General features: G+C 36.0%; 1 protein-coding gene across 4 annotated transcripts in view; it reads right to left on the bottom strand.

Moving 5' to 3' along the window:
• PDS5B (PDS5 cohesin associated factor B) overlaps positions 1-21,986 on the bottom strand; it is a 122,131-nt gene that overhangs the window by 76,589 nt on the left and 23,556 nt on the right. For all 4 annotated transcript variants that reach the window (XM_054198837.1, XM_054198865.1, XM_054198856.1 and 1 more), the window contains exons 3-8: positions 19,300-19,503; positions 14,972-15,058; positions 14,783-14,880; positions 13,518-13,644; positions 6,483-6,563; positions 4,125-4,265 (exon numbers count right to left, since the gene is read on the bottom strand). In XM_054198837.1, the coding sequence (XP_054054812.1) occupies positions 4,125-4,265; positions 6,483-6,563; positions 13,518-13,644; positions 14,783-14,880; positions 14,972-15,058; positions 19,300-19,503 (738 nt within the window). The remainder of the gene's footprint in view (positions 1-4,124; positions 4,266-6,482; positions 6,564-13,517; positions 13,645-14,782; positions 14,881-14,971; positions 15,059-19,299; positions 19,504-21,986) is intronic.

Raw genomic sequence — 21,986 nt, 5'->3', positions numbered from 1 at the left:
ATTACAAATTAATTGATGTGGATGAGGATTTTGCTTTGGGTAGAGGAAGCATAGCTGGAAAGGCTTCCCTCAGTGTAAATTGACTCATCCCATTCACTAAACAAGATTCGTCAGTCATCACATGGCTCCAGGACCACAACACCTGTGTCCTTGGTGCATCTCAAATAAAAAGGAAGGAAGAATGAACTAAACTGTATTTCTCTTAAGTGCTCAATAGCAGGAAGCAAAATATGTATACCATTAGAACATACAGATAGAGTTTCTCAAGGATGATTCTTCAAAATGTATAACCATAGTATCATTCTTCCAGGAATCCCTGTCTTCTTTTCTTTGGCTAATAATTTCCCACTTCGCTGCCAAATGACATCCAAAAAAGTAAAGAAATTTCTTTCAGGTTGAAAGTAATCAAGTTCTATACAATTTGCCTTTTTAAGTCCCATGTCACATCAGTCTTTTTTTTTTTTTTTTTTTTTTATATACGGAGGCCTAATTCTTATTTCCCAATTTATTTTAAAGTCTTGTGCCCTATTAAGATCACCTTCATTGTTCTGCAGGCTTTACATGATAGGGCCAGCAAAAAAAATTGAAAAGTTGTTTAACATCTGTATGAAAGTAACCATTTACCATTCTCTACTGGCAAAAAGACTTTTGAGACAAGAATTTAAGACAATTTTTAGACAGGACAATTTAGACAAGAAATTAAAAAGAATAGCTCTTGGATAAAAATGGCTCAAGCTACGGCAAAACATAAATCAATTTCTTAAAGCATTTTCTTATTTCTTGTAAATTAAATTTGATTGAAATTATCAAGAATACCGCGTTCTGTTCAAATTCATACAGAACTTGCCAAGTTTGCACCTGAAAATATTTTTTAAAGCATCACCTTTAAAGTCAGCCAGAACACTTGATGTCTTGCTCAGAAGATCAACATGAGTCTACTCCATCTGGCCAAATTTTTTTCTTTAATCACTGCTTTTGAAGCCAATTATAAAGAAAACGCATGTTTTCAAAAACACAAAGAGCAATTACCCAATTTATCTTTGAAAAGCACAGATCATATGTCCACTTCCATGTGTTCAATGCATACAAGATGAGATCATTCTGACACATCTTCACTCCTCAAAATTGACAACTCAACAGCTGAGGTAGCCACAGCTTTCCTTCAACATCATCTGCTTTAAGAGCAATGCAAACCTCTTCAGCAGCAAAGCAGCTATATGAGATCCTGGAATACAGTAACCGTCCCTCTACCCCACAAGCATTATTTGAGTATTTGCCCCTAGCATTTGACTTCTATTATCACACCTCTATATTCAAGGGCTGTATCAGACAATCTCATAGAACAAAAACTGGACATCCCTGTGAAACTATGTGTTTGACCTAAATATACTCCACAAACTTCTACTTAAATACCTAGTAGAGTCTCCACAGCGAGTGAGCTCAAAGAGCAAGGCTCAAACTATGGGTGTGAATAAAAACACAATACTATGTAATCCAGAAAAGGCAAAGCCATCTAGGCAAGTTCTGAATAATATGCAGAACTCACTGAAGTTCGTGGTTATTGTGTCATTAACCATATTGACCTTTATTCTAAAAGACATCTCCCCTCTCCCATATTTCAATATGGACTGACAAGCATGTTTTTTCTCCTTTACCACCCACCCTGACCCAGGGCTTCGTAAAGCTAACTGGGATACTGCTGTCCAGCTTCTTTTCATTCAAAGCAGCAAAACATTAGCTGCCCTCTACCGTAAGTACTCTGAATTTCATTGAAATCACACTCTCTTCTCAGCACACTGCTATTTACCTGGACATGAATTAAAAATGCTCGACACTAGCTGCTGCTCTATAGAATAAAGCCACAGCTATTGTTGGAGTGGAAAGTATTTAATCATCACTGGCAGGTCTGCATAAAGAATGAACTGGTGTTGATCTCAGAAAAACCAAAGGCTGACCGTATTTCATGAATATTTCAGAACATTCATCTTCAAAATACCCTTTTAACCACAGAAAGGTCTTACAGACCTCTCAACTCATTTTGAATCATGGAATGGTTTGGATTGGAAAGGATCCTTTAAAGATCATCTAGTCCAACCCCAATGCCATGGGCAGGGACACCTTCCACTAGACCAGGTTGCTCAAAGCCCCATCCAACCTGACCTTGAACACCTCCAATGATGGGGCATCCACAACTTCCCTGGGAAAGCTTTTCCAGCATCTCAGGATTTAAACCAGGATTAACCTGCTCAATAGGACAAAACATGCATGTATTATTTGTCCTTATAACTTCAGGCATCAAACACACACACCTGAAGCAACAAGATGATTCAACCAAGCTGCACCGTGCTCTCAGAATGGCCACAAACCGAACCGAGTTCAACAAGACATCAAGGAATAGGAGCCGTAAGAATGTAACTATCAAGACCTACGTGTCTATTGGAAACATAGCTAAACTGGATCTTACACATGTCAAAGAAGAAACACCTTACCCTCAATGGTTTAGGTCACATGGAGAATGCTACAGTAAGGATCAAGGAGACGAAAAGCAACAAAATACACATTCAACATATAAATAGTATACTAAACAAAGAACAGAAATACAAACATGAAAAAAGAGTGTTGTAAATCAAGAGGTACAAAGAGAACATGGAAATGATTAGGGCTGAAATCACTCAGTTGAGGGGTGAGACCAGAAGTTCTGCGGCTAGGGAGGGAGAAAAGGTTGACAGTGTTGGGCAACTAAACTTGCTGATTCCAATGATAAAACAGGATGCAAAAGAAGTTTGTATTGTAATAGGGAAATATAAGAGTCAATGAAGGAGCAGGAAGACAATTCAAGAACCTGCAGTTTTACATGGACCTAAAACTGGAAAGGTTACTACAATTATGGCTATGAAAAAAAAAAAAAGGATGTGGCAGCAGTTAAGATTAAATCTCTTTAATAACAGCTTCAGCTCCAAAAGTACTGTTTTTATTGGAATGAGAATGATAATTGTTTGCCATCTGTAAGAACAGGAATTAAAGGCTGAAAAAAAGTCTACTTTCAAGACACAGACAGGAAACAGTAAATTGAACCCTACTTTCAGAAATGTGAATGGAAAGATGTAACTATTAAAAGACAACTCATCCAGCAAGAGTAGTGTGCCTTCCTAGCATCATTAGTGAAAAAATAATAGGCATGAACAAACCACTATGATAATAAATACTGCAATGAGAACAGGCCAAAGGTTCTACAAACCTAAAATTCGTCCTCGATAATAAAAATACATGCAAGGTTAAAAGTTGCCCACTGCACATTAGCCCGCAAGTTTAGTAACAAATCACTTTCAAACTTAGTAACATAAAGCTAACCAAATTCCCCACTTTCACAGAAACCCTGCTGAATGACAAATAGAATAAAAGTAGTGCAGAATAAAGGGAGTACCAGCTGTTATACTGACTTTCTCCAAGTGATAGAAACACTCTGAAATGGTTAAAAGTCAAAAAGAAAAATAACTATTAAAATAGATAGCTAGCACCAGCTATCCTTCAGACATAAGAAATAAACCTGAAAAATCATAAGAGTCATTGTAGCAATGACGACACGACATATTCATGGAGTCCAATGCTCCATCTCCACCTTTCACACAGCACTTATTTGGACAAAATTGTCAGTACATCTGTTTCCATTAACAGGGAGCCCAACTTTTCCCTGCCAAAATTCACTACTCTGAACAGATATAGTTTCTCTGCACAGCTAGCAGCACAAGTACTTTCAACACATTAAAGCCCTTAACAATAAATACTACAGTAAACCAAGGAACAAAACAGGTCAGATTCTCAGGTCAAAAAAAAAAAAAAATTACATTACTGCTTGAAAGATACAAGCCAAAAAAGAAAAACAACAAACCCCAGCCAAAATTCAAACATACACGCACATGAAGTTAAAGTACTCTTTTTGAGGGCTTTTATGAGTTTTTCTTTAAACTATGGAGAGTTTATATGCTTTACAAACCAGGACAAAGTATTAGTTTTATATGCCAAGTAATTTGATGAACTTGTCATTTAAAAAAAAAAAAACAGAATCACATTAATAGTCAAAGCACACACATTTCAAATACATAGAAAATGTAAGAAGTGTTTACCTTAAGTTTGAATTCAAGCTGTGGTAGAACAGAAAGCAAGAGGTGACTGTCAATATTGTATAACTCCAGAATCAAGTCAAACACGTGCTCTGACAGGTCACTAATTGATGTTTTACCAAGCATGAGGACCTGGTTGAAAAACTGGAAAATAAAACACAGAGTATACATCAATAACAACAGTATGTATACACACTCTTCTACATCCTATGATTGTCTACCACTAAATCTACCTTTTAATCTTACAACATTTATTTCACCGCTATTAAAAACAAAAAAGGGGGGAGGGGGAGTAGGGGGCACACATAGATCAGGATTCTGTAGTAGAAATCTTAAAATATCATTGTTCTGTATTCAATATTACACATAACGAAAGACACATAAAAAGTGACATTTAGCTTACCACAGCAAGCCTATAAAATAATTTAAAAAACACAACTTTAGAGAAGTTCCAGTGCATCGGCTCTTTTTATGATGTGACTATATTTAGAGTTATTTCACTATTGAGAACAATGACTTTAAAAGCATTCTAATATTTAGTCAAAACAAGACTGAAACAACCGGCTAATTACTACACCACACAGTTGGCACATTGAGGATTTGTAAGTAAGGCATAGAAATTAATAACTGACTGTTCAGAATTCATATTTAAAAGCAGCATAATGCAGTTGTAAAGCAATTATTCTTTCTTGGTAAACTTGACAGGTTTGAGAGAAACTTCATACTTCTCATTAAAAAAAATATTTTCTAATATCAAATTTTAATTCCACACTACTTTCAACTATATCCTCTCATAATAGACGGGTAAGAAGTAACTAAATAGGAGTATACCATCCCCTACTTGTAAGGGGGAGGACATAATTTGGAAAATTATTTTTCTCTTTGCATTAAAACACCACATAAGTGTGGCTAAACAAATTAATACTATTTCCATCAGCCACTAATGCAACATAATACACTTAACTGGCACTTCAGTTTACTATTCCCAAACTTGGGACAGATGAACATCACGACTCTGTACCCAACAAGTTTAATCATATCAGTAAAGAAATTAAAAACATGAAAAATGCTACTTTTTAAGGTTACAAAGTGAACCACAACCAGTGAAGCAATAGAAAAAGTCAATAGTTTCTGTAATAATGACTAGAAAATACGAGATAAGCGCATTTCATTGGAAGTTAAAGACCCCATACCATCATGCAGAAAAGTTTTCCTTTTCTGGATACAGAGTTGTCTAGAATGTATACATTCCTGGTTAGGCAACTAACTCCTACTGTGTCTTTAATATATTTTAAGAAAGAAAGTAACTTTCAAAACAAAGAAACCAGACAGCATAATTTTACCCACTTGTGGGAAACCAAGAACAGAAGACTACATGTACATATTTTCCATAAGAGGAAGATTCTTATTGTACAGACTTCCTTAAAACCCACAAAACGTCACGCAGTTTGTAATCTAACCCCTTACAGATGAACATTTAAAACACATTCCCATGTAGCAATACCTTCACAAATGCAAGGTTTGACTAACAGATTTGGAGTAAGAGTTTTCACTGAAGATTTATTTTTTTTTTTAAAAGATCTTAGAAGTTACCCACTTTCCACGTACCAGAAGTGTTACAAGTCTGAAAGCAACAAAAAATACTGAAAATTTTCTATTGTTTTCAAGCTCTTGAGGTTTTGGACAGCTGCCACGAGACCTGCTAAGTCCTTAATTACTTTTTAAAAAAGTGTAGGGTTTTTTTCTATTGTGCAGCTTAATTTAGAGCATAGTCCTGTCTGTTCTTTATTTCCTCTCATCCTTCTTCTTTTGCAATGTCTATGATGTCTACACTCAATTTGGCTACAACCCTCAATCCACTCGCTGGGTTTCTTCCTTACTACCTATTCTTAGATTCTGTTTCCTCTTCTTTTCATGTGACAACGGCATTAAAATTCTGCTCTATCTTAACTTATCCTAGCTTCTAAATATTCTCATCTCCTCACTAGAAAAAGAATTTTGCCACAGGAACAATGTGTTTATATATTTTTATCAGAACAATACATAAGTACATTTGGTCTTCCAGTCACATTAAAGATTAAAGTGCAAGGTCTTCCAAGACAGCAGAAAGTAAACTATCCGTTGCATTTCAGAAATCAAAATTGTTATGGGCTTAGTTGTTTCTATATTGTAAAGAATTAGACTCAAAAGGGACAGGTTACGCAGTGCTTCATTAATATAACAATTCTCTCAAAGAACGATTGAAAGTTTGTAAGAATTTATTTTACAGCCCTATTTGACTATATGCAATTCATTCCTTTTATAATACAGCTCAGTTAAAGATTGTATTGATTTCCATATTTGTCTGCAGTCTTCACTTACATTAGTAATGTACGGTTCAATTGCTTGCGCTGTCCTCTTTAGTAAAGCTTTTGCCAAATCATAGGCTTGCTTGTTTAAATTCTGGGGGGGGGGAAAAAAACAGAAAAAGATGTAAGCACATGCATTAATCTTAAAAATAAATACAAGAATTTAAAGCTACCAGGCACTGGTAAACGCATTAAAGAAATAGCCTATTCTTTTTATACTTTCAGTAGTAAAGACAATACAGTAAAAACAAACCTAGTCCAAACAGAGCTTTGTAGTCTCCACCAATACTACTGAGAAAACTCTTTCCTGGCAAATCAGGGCTTACTTTTCAGTTGCCCATCTAACTCAGTTCCTGCATTTTACTGCTGTTCCTTATCAGCTTCCCAAAAAACAGGAAAGCGATATAAAGCCTACAGTCACCACAGAAGCAAGACTCTCAACAGGAGCATGGTGGAAAGTACAATTCTGTCCTTGCACCAAGCAGCCACCTGTGAACCACCATCATAGTCTCTCTACACTATCTCAAGATACTCTCAAGTCTGTTTGACTGACATAGCAAAGAAAAAAAAAAAGAAAAGAACCCACCACACTTAGAATTTCAGTCCATGAGCAAAAAAGGGTGAAGAATACAAATAAACAAAACTCTAATATAAAAATAAAACCCACCACCCACAACATTCCTATAGCTCCATTTGTTTACTTGGGTTATTGTTCTTTCATTATTTCCTTCCTTTCCCAGAAGGTATTCTCCACTCTCTAGTTGCTATGTCATTTCTCCACTTCTCCATTTCTATACAATTATTTTTCAAAAATTTTCAGAAGTAAATGCAACTCAGCTCTTGTGACGCCCTCTGCAGAGTTGATTAACACATAGAAAAATCAAGGAAAACTTTTCAACACCAAAAAAAATATTGTCTTTTAATAGGTAATGTCTCTGTAAAAATATAGTTCCCCAATTTTGCTTAGTCTTTGCAATTTAAAAATACCCAGCCTATTTCATTTACAAGAAAATAGTATAAAGGGGCAGTTTGTGGTTGTTCGGGTTTTTTTTAAATACATCTCATCCATAAAAGGAAAACACCTTCCTTTTAGCATAATGAAAAGCAAACACAAGATGCATTGCCACACCCAGGGTTACTTCTTTGCCTGCATGTGCTTGGTTCTTTGTAGCTATCTGAATGAAAAGATTTGCAAGAGATGGACAGTATTGTATTCAGTTTCAAAAACTGTGTAAAATAGACTTCTAGACAGCAGTGGGAACACATTAACATTTTCTGCTAATATAAAACAAAGGAAGTCTGTGGCTTGCCTATAGATAGAATTAAGTTAGGTGAATGAAGTCAAAACGACTACAAGGATTCATGCCTGAAGTATCTGTTTTACTCAGAGCCACTACAGAAGGTGAATAAAAATCCCAATTGTGGAAAGATACTCGAATGCTCGCATAAGATACTAACATCCCTGTAATTTCCTCTTCCCTTATCTAATCAAGATACAAGGGTCAACACTGGCAGTCTTTTTACAAAATTGTACAGCTGTTCCATGTTCCAGAAAAGAGAAGGTTCTGGAATGCCCAATTGTTCTTTATGGTTTATAAAAAAAAAAAAGCACCGCATTTTCATCTGTAGCATATGTTTTCTGTTATTTAGTAAGAGTTGTGACTGTTCAGGAATTAAAAGCCACAAATAACAGTAACAAGGAATGCATGCCAGTTGCAGGTCTTGCTCTGATCCTTCTCAGCTTCCACAGTTCACCTCCACCAAAATAATGAAAACAACTTTCACCTGGGTAAGAGTGAACTCTAGATCATGAGCAAGATTTGATTTATGTATAAAACAAGTCTGAACAGCATAGCAGAGTTCCAACAGGCAGATCTGTTTTGATTCACATTAATTACAGCTTCAGCTTGTATCTTTCACACAGCAGTTCATTTCACACAAGCTGTCGTAATTCATCCATACAACTAGTAATAACTAAAGTTTAAAAAAATTAAACATAAATTCTCACACATAGCCTTAGGAAAGGAAGTCTGAAAAGAACAGAGACCTTTTATAATTAAGCTACTTAAGGCCAGGCAAAAGATCTCCCAACACCTTAATGTTTGCTGAGATAAATGCTAGAAGTAGCTATTTGCAACCCCGAGTAACATATTCACATTATACTTTATTCTATCTAAAAAAAAAAGCTGCAAAGAGAAAAAATACTCTAGATCACAACTGGCTAAGGAAAGTTTGCTATTATTTTCACACCTCACGCATCTGATTTATATGTGCCAATAGCCAGGGCCCTCAAGTGTCCAGAGTCCAAATTTTCTGAAAATAACAATGCCAAAGAAGCCTTAAAAGCACAGGAGAAAGCTTTCTTCTCCCTCTTCCAGCTTAAGGATAAAAGTAGAAACAAGAAAAAGTATCATTGCCTTAGCTGAAATTAAAACAGCAGCAGCCCAGGCCACTACCAAATAGGTTCAAAGATCTTTTGCAAAATGTCAAACCTATCTTTACGACTAATTTAATAGCCACAAAGATACTTTAAACGTTGCCTGAAGGAGAAATTTTATAAGGGTAAGACCTAATTTAGCAAATTTCTTCTCTGTGTTTATTTAAACTCTTCTATTGTTATCCTCTCTTCAATCTTTCTATACATTTACGAAAAAAAAGTGACATATTTCAAGATCTTTCAATGATTTAAGAAATCCCTCGCTGATGGGGACAATCATCTTAATCAGGATGCCTCTAAGAGCACATCAGCACCCAGTGGGGATAAGCTTTCAAGAGTCCTGAATTGGGTAGTAACTAAGCCATCAGCTGCTAACACTAAAGTAATCATTAGTAATTACTACATTTTGAAGAAAAAAGCAGAAAGAAGTATTGATTGATAAGGACAAACCAAAGAAGAACCCATGAAAAGGCAGAACACAGATCTTCTGCAAGATAGCTGAGAAGTTACATTTAACATCTAAAACAGACTTATAGGATGCTGCAGACATTTTCCCAAAAAAAAAAACCCTCCAGTTTTCATTCAGAAAAGAATGTTAGTAGAGAACATTTTTTTTTTATGCTTAGAAGGCCTTCAGCAGTTAATATTTGAAGACAGACCATCTTCGTCAACCATAAATTCTCTCCTTTATTTAAATTCCTACCATGAGTTTTTGCGTATATGTTGCTAGCATTTCAAGCTTTTCACACTTCTGGAAGACACTAAGAGTTTTGCCAACTCATTTTTCGTACCTGTTCTCTAGAATGTTTGACAAACTTCTACTGCAGACACAAGAAGCAGTGGCAACCTCTCTGACAGCATGGCACAGACATTTTTGTGTATATACAGGCAACGGTCTCCAGGACATTTTGCCACAGAGCTAAAAAGCAGTTGTACTGCTGCAATGGGGTTGGCAGTGACATAAATGTATACCCACTGAATTTTTTCAGTTAACTTTTGCAGCTGCCTCTCAATGTCCAATTTAACACAGTTCAAGGAAATCAAGAGTGAAATAATTTGTACTCATCCTTTAAATGAAAAAAAAAAAACCACACACACCAAACAACAAGCTAGAATCAATCCAGTCCTTAATTTTATAACTTTAGGAGGAAAATCAAATTTTAAGTCTGTACCTAGAGCAAACATTCCTAAAAAAAACCCCCATACATTGTAACATATTATTTTCTTGGCATTTGAAAAGGGTCTTCAATTTCATTCTTACTATCAATGGCACAGCAGCAGAATTTGTATCCAAGAACATTTGACAAAACAGTTTTAACAGATTCTCTAGTTCTGCTGGAGGAGGGAAACAGGTTTTTAAGGATGTCTGACAAAGAAAAAGCTCAGCTGAAGTGTTGCCAAGATAGACAACACTAACTATTAAGCAAGTTCCTTGTAGAGAAAGTTAGGAACTTAATTGTCAATATAATTTTTTCAAAAAGATAAGGATGTAAAGCATTCATGATGCGCAACGTGGGATTCCCCGTAGTGCTCCTGAGGCTGAAAATGGAACACTGGCAAACACTTCTAGGAAATAAAGTACAATTTGCCTTCTAACACACTATACAAACACAAAATTGTTTACAGGTGCTGCCATAAAGGCTTTATAATCTAAAATGACAATTAAAAGGAAAATGAAAACTATTAATTTTTCTTCCCTTTTCACATTGACTACCTGTCCCTTGCTTCCAGTCTTTTCTGGGTTTAGTTCACTATCTCTTTAATATCCTCTTAATGATTACATTAAGATAAGACTATCTAGCAAAAGAATTTCAGTAGAGTTCATAGAAAAGAAGAAAAGAAAAGCCACAAAAGGAAAGAAATTAACAGTCGAGCACATGGTCAGACAAGTTAAGTTTACTGTTTTATTGAATTATCTGGCACATGCTGTACTACTCAATTAAGCTTGTGCATACTCTGACATACCTGTTTTGTGATATTAGCATCAGGTTTGCATCAATATGGCTTTTATTCTGGCCAAGTGAGATGGATGACAAACTCAAGCGAGCAGCTTAGACTATTTCAGTGACTCCTAATTATGGCAGACAGACATTTGAGAGTATGTCATGTCCCCAGTATACGCTCCTTATGCCTGAGTTTTCGTAGCCATCCTGCTAGCACCATTGCTTATTAGAGTTACTACTCAGGACTATGGACCATATCTCACATTCCTCTTAGGAAAAATATTAACCTTGATTGTGAGAGGTAACAGCATCGAATTAACCTTTGGTATATTGTTCAACTAGTTACTACAACTCAAAAATACTCATGTAGTTTTTTGCATCAATCTGTAATTCCCTTTTTTTTTTTTAATTTCAGCCATTAGACCTTAGCATCTGGGATCCAAAACTAAAGGAGCTGTTTGAACCTTCTGTTCCCGAACACACACTTAAGAGATTGCTCCTTTGATAAATTATGCAGACTAAGCTCCTCAGGTCCTCAACCTAGCATTACTCAATGCAACTGTTTATACACCAAAAGTCATACTAGCCCTACCACTATTTTCTAGAATGCAGTCATTCAATTCACAAGGGCACTCCACATTCTCATGTGCACAACTTTACTTCTGGCTGTATTAAAAACACACCACTTGCCTGTGTCACTTGCTACAAACATAGTTGTCACATCTACAATGATCTCTCAATCAGATTATTTTCAAACCTGAGCTAGTAACAAATCTATGCTCCTTTTACTCCATCAAAAGTATTCTTCTGGTCCTCAGGGAATCTGGCTAGGTAAGGATTCCCTAGTCACCATTACATCAACACAATACGCAATTTTTGGTGGCCAGTCTGTTTTTTCAATTTCCCTTTCCCACAGTTTGTGCAGCTTAATGGCTAGGTCAGCTAAAACGTAGTTTTCCTTAACCTTGGAGTTTTGTGCTCAATGGACGTGAGCAGAAGAATTCTCACTCTGAATTCATTACACTTTTCCAACATGACAGAAACCACAGAAAGTGGTTAGATGACTATGTAAGCGCCAAAATTTTAAATAAACACAATATGAAGATATTGAGATGAAACAGAAATATTAGAAGCTTGTTTCCATTAATATGAAAAAGGTTAAAAAAAATCAAAACAAAGGTAAAAGTACTCAGAATATAGTCTAAAGTTATGTAACTAATTCAGTTAGAAGCAAGCTATAAACTAGCATCCTATACAAGGAGCAAGTTCGACTAAACAGAAGCAGAATAAAATGCAAAACCCCAGATACCTTATCCTATTAGAATGCTCAGTCAGTAGCTTTTAATCCACTATAAACCAGAATTGTTTCAATGCTAAAGCCAATCTAACAGGATGCAAATTCTTCAACCCCAAATCAGTTTATTAAAATCAGTACAGTCAAATCAAGTTGAACACAAGCGACACAATGAAACAACAGATGTTTAACAACTGAGAAATACAAACTGAAGTATTTTGCATAGTCTTGCTTTTGTTTCTTGTATTCCAAGGCTTTACTTGGTAAATCTGAATTTTAGCCACACAAATTTCAATCTAGTCCCGGCACAAAAGTATTGGACTCCCTGAAGGACACAACTAAAACATTTCCAGAAGAAAAAAGGCTAATCTATACTAATATTTAGTCCTTTACTGTAAACTTCATTGTCAATAGAAAAATAATTTATGTGCTGTTTATTTACTGAAATTGATGGCTTGCAATAACACATACTATGTTGTGCTACTTGCTATATTCTTCAGAGAGCATTTCATGTCTACTAAATTTAACCCTTTCCTGAGCACACTTAAAGAAAACAAAAAAAGCTGTCAGATGACAGCCAGAACTGCCCAAAATCTAGATAAGTACACATTTCCCGGGTAATTTCTCATCATCTTTTTTTGTCCTACACAACTTACAAGTCTTATACACTGTAGACCAAGAGATTCCAGTAGGACCCAGCTAGTTTTCTGAACAAAGAAGTCAGACTTCCTTGCTTTTTAAACATTTAAGTGTCACAACACATGCAAACATTGAAGTTTTTCCTCAGTTTACCTGCAGGACTTTTTTTTTTTTTTTAAAACAAAACATTAAGGAAAGACAGCCATCACTTGGGCTCTTCAGGCAGCACCATTTCCAAACATAGTTAGTTCTATGGCTGCATCAAAAAGATACCAATGCGCTTTCAATAACACCAAGCCAACATTTCTGAAATACAACAGAGCCAGCTACAAATCAGCAGTCATAACAAATTATTCCCTCCCACTTTGGGCAGCACATTAGTTTGAACTGTTGATACCGCGTTACACTAATTAAAAACTTTCCAAAGGATATATGTATCATTTTTATTAAATTCTACTGGTATTGACTGTATATAAAAAACCTGTGTATAAATTCATATGATATTAAAGCTTTTAGATTACTATGACCACTGATACTGATTCACTGATTGCAAGTGAATCAAAGCAATGAAACTCTGGATTTTCTGGCTATTAAAAATTGTTTGCTAAAAAAGAACAAAATAATAGCAATACATTTGCTACAGATATTCTCTCAATGAAATCTAAATACCTGACTACATACATCCAATAAGTCATGATTACAAAAAAAAAAAATAAAGCCACTATTAAGTCTTACCTTATGTGCTGGCACTAGGTTAACTAACACTGTATCCAAAAGTTCCTGCGACACAGTATCTCCCTCACAAATGATAGAGCTCATTAGATCAACCATGTGCATGTGTACTTTTTGGTTATGACCGTTGCTGAAATTAAAAACAAGAACTCTTAGTGTACTATTCATATGAAGTACAACTTCCATTCAGCGTACTCCCTGTGGTGATGCGAAACAGCAAGGAATGTAATAATCAAATCACAAGTTTTCTTACAAGTTAAAATACAGTTTCTCAGCTACACATACCACTTCCTAAAATGTTCTTGAATCTCATGCCCTCTTAATTTACAACTGTAGTAAAAGAATAAGAGGACTGTATCTGTCCCTACCGTGAAAAGACAGTGTATTATGATTCTATTACGATATTCTATGATTCTACTCAACACTGGTGAGACTTCATCTGGAGTGCTGTGTCCAGTTCTGGGCTTCCCAGCATAAGAGAGACATAGACATGCCAGAGTCAGTCCAGCAAAGGGCCACAAAGGGATGATTAAGTGATGATTACGGGAGCAGCTGACATAAAAGAAGAGGCCAAGAGATGTGACATCTTTTTTTAGCCTCGAGAAGAAATAGCTTAGGAAGGAATTTATCATTATGTTTAAATACTTGATTTTGGTAGTAAAGAAGACAGGGCAAGACTCTTCTCATTCGTGTCCAGCAACAGGACAAGAGGCAATGGGCACAAGTGAAATACAGGACATACCATCTAAAACATAGGAAACTTTTTTAAATTAAAGGGTGATTGAGCACTAGGAGGCTGCCCAGAGAGGCCACAGAGTCTCCATCCTTGGAGATGATCAAAGTCCAACTGGCTACAGTCCTGGGCAGAGCTGATCTGGTTTGAGCAAGAGGGACAGACTAGATGATCTCTAGCAGTACCTTCCAGCGTTCACTATTTTCTGACTCGCCTTTTTATAGCAATAATCCTCCAAATTCCTTAGAATTGCATATTGCACCATTAAATTTCAAGACCAGAATAAAATAGACACAGTAAGAGACAATCAAAATAAATTTCTTAGAAAGAAAAAGATGATTTGCAGTGTGTCTTCTTTAATTAAAACAGGCAAAATGAACAGGTTATCATATTTATGGTACTACCTTTAGTTAAACTGATTTACAAAACTAAGCTCGTTAATGCAAGAGTAACACAATAGACTGAACACCTCGGTTAGAAATATCTGACCTCAACCATGCAATAATATATTATAATTGGGGGTAGCGATACTTACTTTATTACTGAAAACAGCGTTCTGTACAACTGTGTAAAAATCTCATTGCTGTCTTCTAATTCAAAGCATATGTTATAAGACTTGACCCAAGCAATGTTCTGTGTTGAACAGGAAAAAATAAAAGGAGTAGTTAATACAAGTTGAAAAATTACACTTAACAGTTACTATGAAACAAGTTATGAAGCTTACCTCAAGCAAATAAAAATATCGATTAAATTGGGGGCTTTTTGTATCTTCTAAACCTTTAAGTTGCCTTGTTATGAACATAAATATATCCTGAAAAGAACAAAGTGACAGTTATTTAATCAATTGCAATGAAACTTTCAAAACTGAAATAATTATCTTTTTAAATTACCAGCATTATTCATCACTACAAAATATGCAGCAATGACAGACACACTATTTCACTGTCGAAAAGAAGATGATCTACAAAAGCATCACAGAGAATGCTTTAAATGCTTCGTGTTTCTTTAAAGGGCTGAAAAAGTAACCTTTTTCTAAGGAAGGAAAAGTTTCTCTTTTCCAAAGAAAAACACTCAACTTCACAAACAGAGCTGCAACTGGCTGACATCCCACAGAAGTCAAAAGATCACTCAGAAGGACGAAGAACTTTACATTTTTACTTTATACTGCAATAGGTTTCAACAGAAGAGGAAAAAAAGCAGTAGGCAACTGCAGCTTTCCTAGAGTATTACTGCACTGTATTGTTTGTGCATTTCTCAGTCATCATACTACTGACAGAGATCACATCTCTTGCAAAAACCAATAAACCAAGTTTCTCCTGTTTCCTTTATCAACTTCCAGCACCGGAAGACTTCTTCAGAAAGTCTCACACAAAATAAATTCAAGCAGGTTATAAGGAACAACCAGTTGATTATGAACAGAATGGAAACACACAGGAACGTGTCTTTTTCAAACGCTTTTTACATTCAGATAATTAACAGCTGGAAATTCATAGCTACTATATTAAATCAAAAGATTCAGAAGTACATATCACCAGAAACATTGTTCACAACCTCAACTGTATAATATTTCATCTAACAATCTAGGTATAAATCAAATAAATTCCAAAAGGTATAAAGTTGCCATAATAAATAGAAGAAAGTCCAACGGTTAACCATGAAAAAACTATCTTAAAAATAGTCTAGAAAGCTTTTCTATAACATTTTCAAATGACCATTTCCCCTTACCCCCCAAGAAGGAGATGGGCAGAAGATGAGAATAGGGTTTGTTTTTTCTACTGCTACAACCACAAAATTCAACCTCAATCATTAAGCTGAGCACTTACTGTGGTTTTAGGTAAAAACAAGAATTAGACCACACATGACATCATCATCTCTTCCCAAAAAAAAGCACAGGAAGTACACTGTTCAGAGATACAGCTGTATTAATGCTTGAATTTGGATCGAGATTGTGCCTTTGAAGTGTTAAGTGGATGACCAGAAGAATCACTGTTTGGCTCACACTTCAGATCAGTCAGAGCACACAAACTAGACTCTTTGGTTGAAACTAAACCAAAAGACACAGTTCAAAGGATGCATCTAATGGCCTCCAACCACTGAAGAGCATTCAGTCCAGAGGAAAAAGCCAGTCTGAAGATTCCCCGCTTAAAAACAAGTGCCTGAACCATTAGTCGGCCATCAGACCACCCAAAATGAGTTCCATCATGTGAAAAACTGAAGTCTCAGTGAAGGTTAAGATTCAATTAAAGAAAAGAGGGAGCATGCAAGACAATGACCAATGCCAAAAATAAAAAAATACTTCATCTTAGAAGTCATGCCCAAGGTAGAATTTTTCTGTTAAACTTGTACCAATGAATCTCAATTAGTTCATTTAACAAAGTATCTTTATCCTGGAGCTCAGTATGCAACACTTTAGTGGATGTGATTCAAAGACCCTATCAAGCCCAAAACGAAATTTCCTAATTTTTATAAAGCACACATCACTGTATTGTATATGAACATGTACATTAATGAATAGCATCCATGTACAATATGTCTAGCATCTGAATACTTCACAAATAATAATGGCATCATTTGAAAAAGTGATCATTTATTTCTAATTTTATTTTTTTTCCTATTCCTGTTTTAAAGGAAGCAAGACAGACTAAACTCAAAAGTACTCACCAATTTTTAATAGCTAATGTAATACAATCCAAGGTTTTTCCCTTTTTTGAGCATACAGAATATACTATTTGAACATGCATTTATAAATGCAAAACATGGGACAAAAACTTTGGCTGCACCTAAGAAATCGCAACAACTTTCACAAATTGGACAATATGGTTTCACATCAGACTCCATAAAGCAAGTCTACATTAGAACCCAACTCCAAATACAAAAGTGCTTATACTTCAACTTCACTGAAAACAACACTGAATGTTTTTTGTGGATTTTTTGTCTTGATACCAGTTAACTACATAATGGCTTCAGTAAGCATCACAGCCATAGCTTTCACCACAGAACACACTCAGATGGTTGAAGTTCTGCTACTATATACACCATTGAACATCTCCATTTCAGCCAAGTCAGGCAGACAGTCCATTTGTCCAAGTGGTTTTCTTTGACAAATACCAGTGATTACAACATCTTCCCCCCTGAAAATTAGATTTGAGCTCCAGGCTTTTCCCAGACTGTAAGGGACTTCAGTTAGAAGTTTCCAGATGCCAGAAAAGCAATCATAGATAGAATGGTTTGGGTTAGGAAGGACCTCAAAGATCATCTAGTTCCAACCCCCCTGCCATGGGCAGGGACGCCTCCCACTAGACCAGGCTGCTCAAAGCCCCATCCAACCTGGCCTTGAACGCTTCCAGGGATGGGGCATCCACAGCTTCCACGGGCAACCTGTGCCAGTGTCTCACCACCCTCACAGTAAAGAATTTCTTCCTAATGTTTAATCTAAATCTACACTCTTTCAGTTAAAAACCGTTACCCTTCATCCTATCACTACAATGCCTGATAAAGAGTCCCTCCCCATTTTTCCTGTAGGCCTGCTTTTATATACTGGGAGGCTGCTATAATGTCTTCTGGGAGCCTTCTCTCCTCCAGGCTGAACAACGCCAGCTCTCTCAGCCTGTCTTCATAGGAGAGGTGCTCTAACCCTCTGATCATCTTCATGTCCCTCCTCTGTACCCACTCCAACAGGTCCATGTCCTTCTTATGTTGGGGGCCCCAGCGCTGGATGCAGTACTCCAGGTGGGGTCTCACAAGAGAGGGGTAGAGAGGCAGAATCACCTCCCTCGATCCTGCTCCAGTTCTGCTTTTAGCCTACTTGTGGCATTTTCCATCCCTGTTGTCAAAGCTCTTTCAACACTCAGCAAGGAATGTAAGATTTATACTGATGATACACATAAAAAAGAGTGAAACCTGAAATTCTGATCCCTTCTTTCAATATCTCATCTGTCTCCAGTTAAAGATGGTGTAATCAGTAAGTAAGGTAACTGGACAGTGTGTAATCAGAGGTGCAATAATTTAGAATTAAGAACATACAGCTAACGGAAATCCCTAGGTATCTCTCCAGTATGTATGGTAACAATGGATGCACTACAGTTGAAACTGTACTGTTCACTCTACTTATGAAGCACTTCCGGTGCAACCACTAGATCAGAAATTGAGTAATTTCTTCTTGAGTTATAATTGATATAGCTTCTACCACAACCACCTCTCTATCCTACCATGGAAAAAACAAACAAAAACCAAACCAAAATAAAAAAGCCCCCCCTCACTCTTAAATCAAGGAGACAAAAAAAGTACACATTTTTCAGTGTAATTTTTCCCTGCAAGATTTTCTATGAGACTGGGTTCATCACTCTAGATAGAGACTGTGTAAGGGAAGTAGTTTGATTTTGAGACTTAGAAAGTAAGTTAGATTTCGACTTTTAAATAAGTAAAAATGACACAAAACAATCTAAAAATTTATTTTTTCTGAAACAAATGGGGCAGATATGTACTGCCTTTTCAAACCTGGCATTTCTCTATCAACCATCTCCATCTAGTGGGATCAGTGATGTTTGTAATTGCAGAATTTTACAGTTCACATCAGAAATCATTATCCCTTGTACAAAAATGCTTTTTCTTTGTTTCAATAGAGCCTTTATCTACAAAAATACACTAATTGTCTCTTGGTAGTTTTATTGGAAACACGGGGGTATTTTCCCAATGAAGGAATTAGCTGTTCTGCAAGAGATTATGATAAAAGCTATAGACATATCAATATTTCTAAAGTAGTAGACAACTACCTGCAAATCTCAATGACAGTTGAGTAAAATATTCGTTTTCAATATAGATCCAAACTCTAAAAGTTATTAAAAGATTACTGTATTATCACTTTATCTGATAACAGTTGACCTGATCAAACACCCTTATTCCAGAATCAAGTGAAAACCTCAGATTGCTCGGACTGAACCAAAAATAAAGGCGGGGGGGGGGGGGGGGGGGAGAGGGGGGGGAAAATAAGTTAATTACATCAATCACTCATTTTAAAAACCTGGTGTGGAAAAAGACATTGATTCAATTTACCTTTAGTTTATCCGGTGAAGTATATGGAGCTTCAGGGGCATAAATTCTGAAAATATCAGCAAGACAACATGCTACCAACAAACGTACATCCTTATCAGGATGTTTGAGGAAAAAATCTGAAGCGAGATGTAAAGCAAGATTTAGGTAGAGCTCCTTTTCTTCTTCAGAGTCCTGGTCCATATCCATGAAAGTTTTCACAACCATCTAAAAAGGGAGACAGACATCAGTACATAAAATTAAGTGCTGTGTGTAACAGGATCCTTACTGAAAGTTCCTTTTCTGGTTTTGTGCAACTTCTATGAGAAGCATAATTAGCAATGCAGTAGTACTTATTTGAATAACTAGTGTCTTATTTTTCAGGGTACAGGAAGGGCCTAGTCAAGCCCTCTATCAGCTGTTCCAACTCAGCAGAGTCACTGAAAGCCTGGCTGTAGTACTTCACATATCTTTAAGAAACCATATAATCAAGTTGGCCAATTAAAAAAAAAATAAAAACAAAAAACAAAAAACCACACAACAGCATTCACTGTTACAGCCATTCACTGAAAAATTTAGAAAACAGCAAAACTTTATTCAAAATATTTATTACCTCCTAAAGTATTTAGGGTTACAATTTATTTTCCCTCTATTCTCTTTCAACATGAGGTTTTTCCTCTACTACTGCTCTGAGGACAAGTTTATCCCCTGTGCTGCCCAGAAGCAGAGCATGCACTTTCAGCAGAAGCTTATATAAATCCAGTGCAGCCCAGCAGCGTGTATGTTGTCCAGCAGGACTAAAATGCCCATTAGTCTTATTAGGATCCAGTATACTAAAGATACAGAAGAAAAAAAAGAAAGTCTGGGACACTAAGTATTTAACACCCTCAACAGAACAAAAGCAAGAACAGCCAAAATTAGTAACTGCTAGTTGGTGAGAATTCTTATATTTAAAAAAAAAAAAACCAAACCTATTTGGAAGAGAAAAACCTATTGACAAAACAAAGTAATTATGCTTTGTTCCAATTTCTTCTTTGAATCAGAGAGGCAGAATTATCTTAAGGAGTTACACTCTTGTTAAAATTAACAAAATGGTAATAAAGCCTTAACTACACAATCCTGAAAATTAAAGTCAAAACTCCCATTTATTTCACCAGTGCAGAAGAGTATTTTTCAAGAATAATGATGTCAGTTAAGTTCCTCAAAAAAAAAAAAAAACCCAAGCCAAATAATCCACCCCTAAGAGGGGAAAAAAAAAACCAAACACAAAAAAGCCCACAACCCTTCAACAATACAAACTGTTTTACTTTACTATAGTTTCTTTTATTTAATTCCACCCCTGGGCCCTGATTTACTGTAACTGATCAGGTAACAACAAATCCTACTTTAAAAAAAAGGAAGAACGGCATAATTAGGATCACACCAGCTGTAAAGTCTTTAGCATATTACAATCTTTTACTAAAAGGTACAGAAGAATAGTAGCTTATGCACACGTATAATTTCTGTTGAGAGAAAAATAAAGTCTTCCCCACTCAGACACAAGATGAACCATCTGAAGTTCACTGGTACCCTTACACACTATTGAAGTAATTTAAAACACAGAATTGTTTTCACTTCTATGGAAGTGAAGTATGTTTTTTGTCCACTCTAAAAATTAACCTTCCTTCAGTTTCTTTTTCCTGACAATATGACTTCCATAGTGGTCAGGAAAACAAAATCAGTCATCTTGTCTCCAGAGCAATTTGTCACAGTGTTTAAGGAAAAACAAAGTAAAACAAACTAGTTTTCCTGGCATACCTTTCTAGCTTCCTGCAAAGCGATAGGTTAGAGGATTCCTGAGCTTGAAATCACACCCAGACCACCATGATTAATACTCCTGGAGCTTCATCTTCCAAACGTGGCCCATACTTTTTAACCTATTCATTTTTTCTGGCTCCTGTATCTTTATACAGTAATAAGCTTTGAAATTTAGTTATATAACTTACGGATAAGTATGCTATTAGCCTGCTGGTCTAAAATTACTATTTCTCATTAGATGATGTTTTGGCTCTTGTGTATGAAGAGAAACCGTGGAAAAAATGCTCCTGTCATACTGTTCATCATTTTCAAATGTTTATCACCTTCTCACTGTCTTCAGTGCTAGTTCATAACTCCAATCATTTAGTTTCTATGTCCCTTCCAAATCTACTATAACTTGGAGATGGCGTGGATCAGAAATGCATAACGTTTGTGAGGTAAGTCATGCTAATATGTAAAGACACTGTGCATATTTTCCATTTTATTCTCAGATTTCCCAATATTTTGTATTTATATAAATATATTGTCGTTAACAAAGAGCAGACTATCTGCTTGTGTAAATGATAAAAAAATCCACAGAAAAGTGCTTCTTCCCTATTACTTATATGAATTTGGCAGTCAGGAAAATGAAGAGGCTAATAGTTCACTTATTTATCAACTACTGTTCTTTAGCACCTGAAATTCTGTTTATACCGTAGGTCTATACACTTGTAGTGTAGCCTGGATCATCCAAGCCTTCATAAAAGAAACAACATGTGGTTTTCTCCCTGCCTGTGTAATGATGAATGCACAGCCAGAATAAAGGGCTGACAAGAAATACAGGACATCCTGCAAAGTACGCTTCTGTTCTGTCATCTTGATCTGTCTTGCAGGAGAAGGGACTAGACTTTCAAGGCTAAAAATGAAATTAATCT

This window comes from Rissa tridactyla, chromosome 1 (genome assembly GCF_028500815.1).
Source record: "Rissa tridactyla isolate bRisTri1 chromosome 1, bRisTri1.patW.cur.20221130, whole genome shotgun sequence".
Taxonomy (NCBI): Eukaryota; Metazoa; Chordata; class Aves; order Charadriiformes; family Laridae; genus Rissa; species Rissa tridactyla.
The sequence above is the reverse complement of the archived record's forward strand: the minus strand, read 5'-3'. Positions and strand labels throughout refer to the sequence as shown.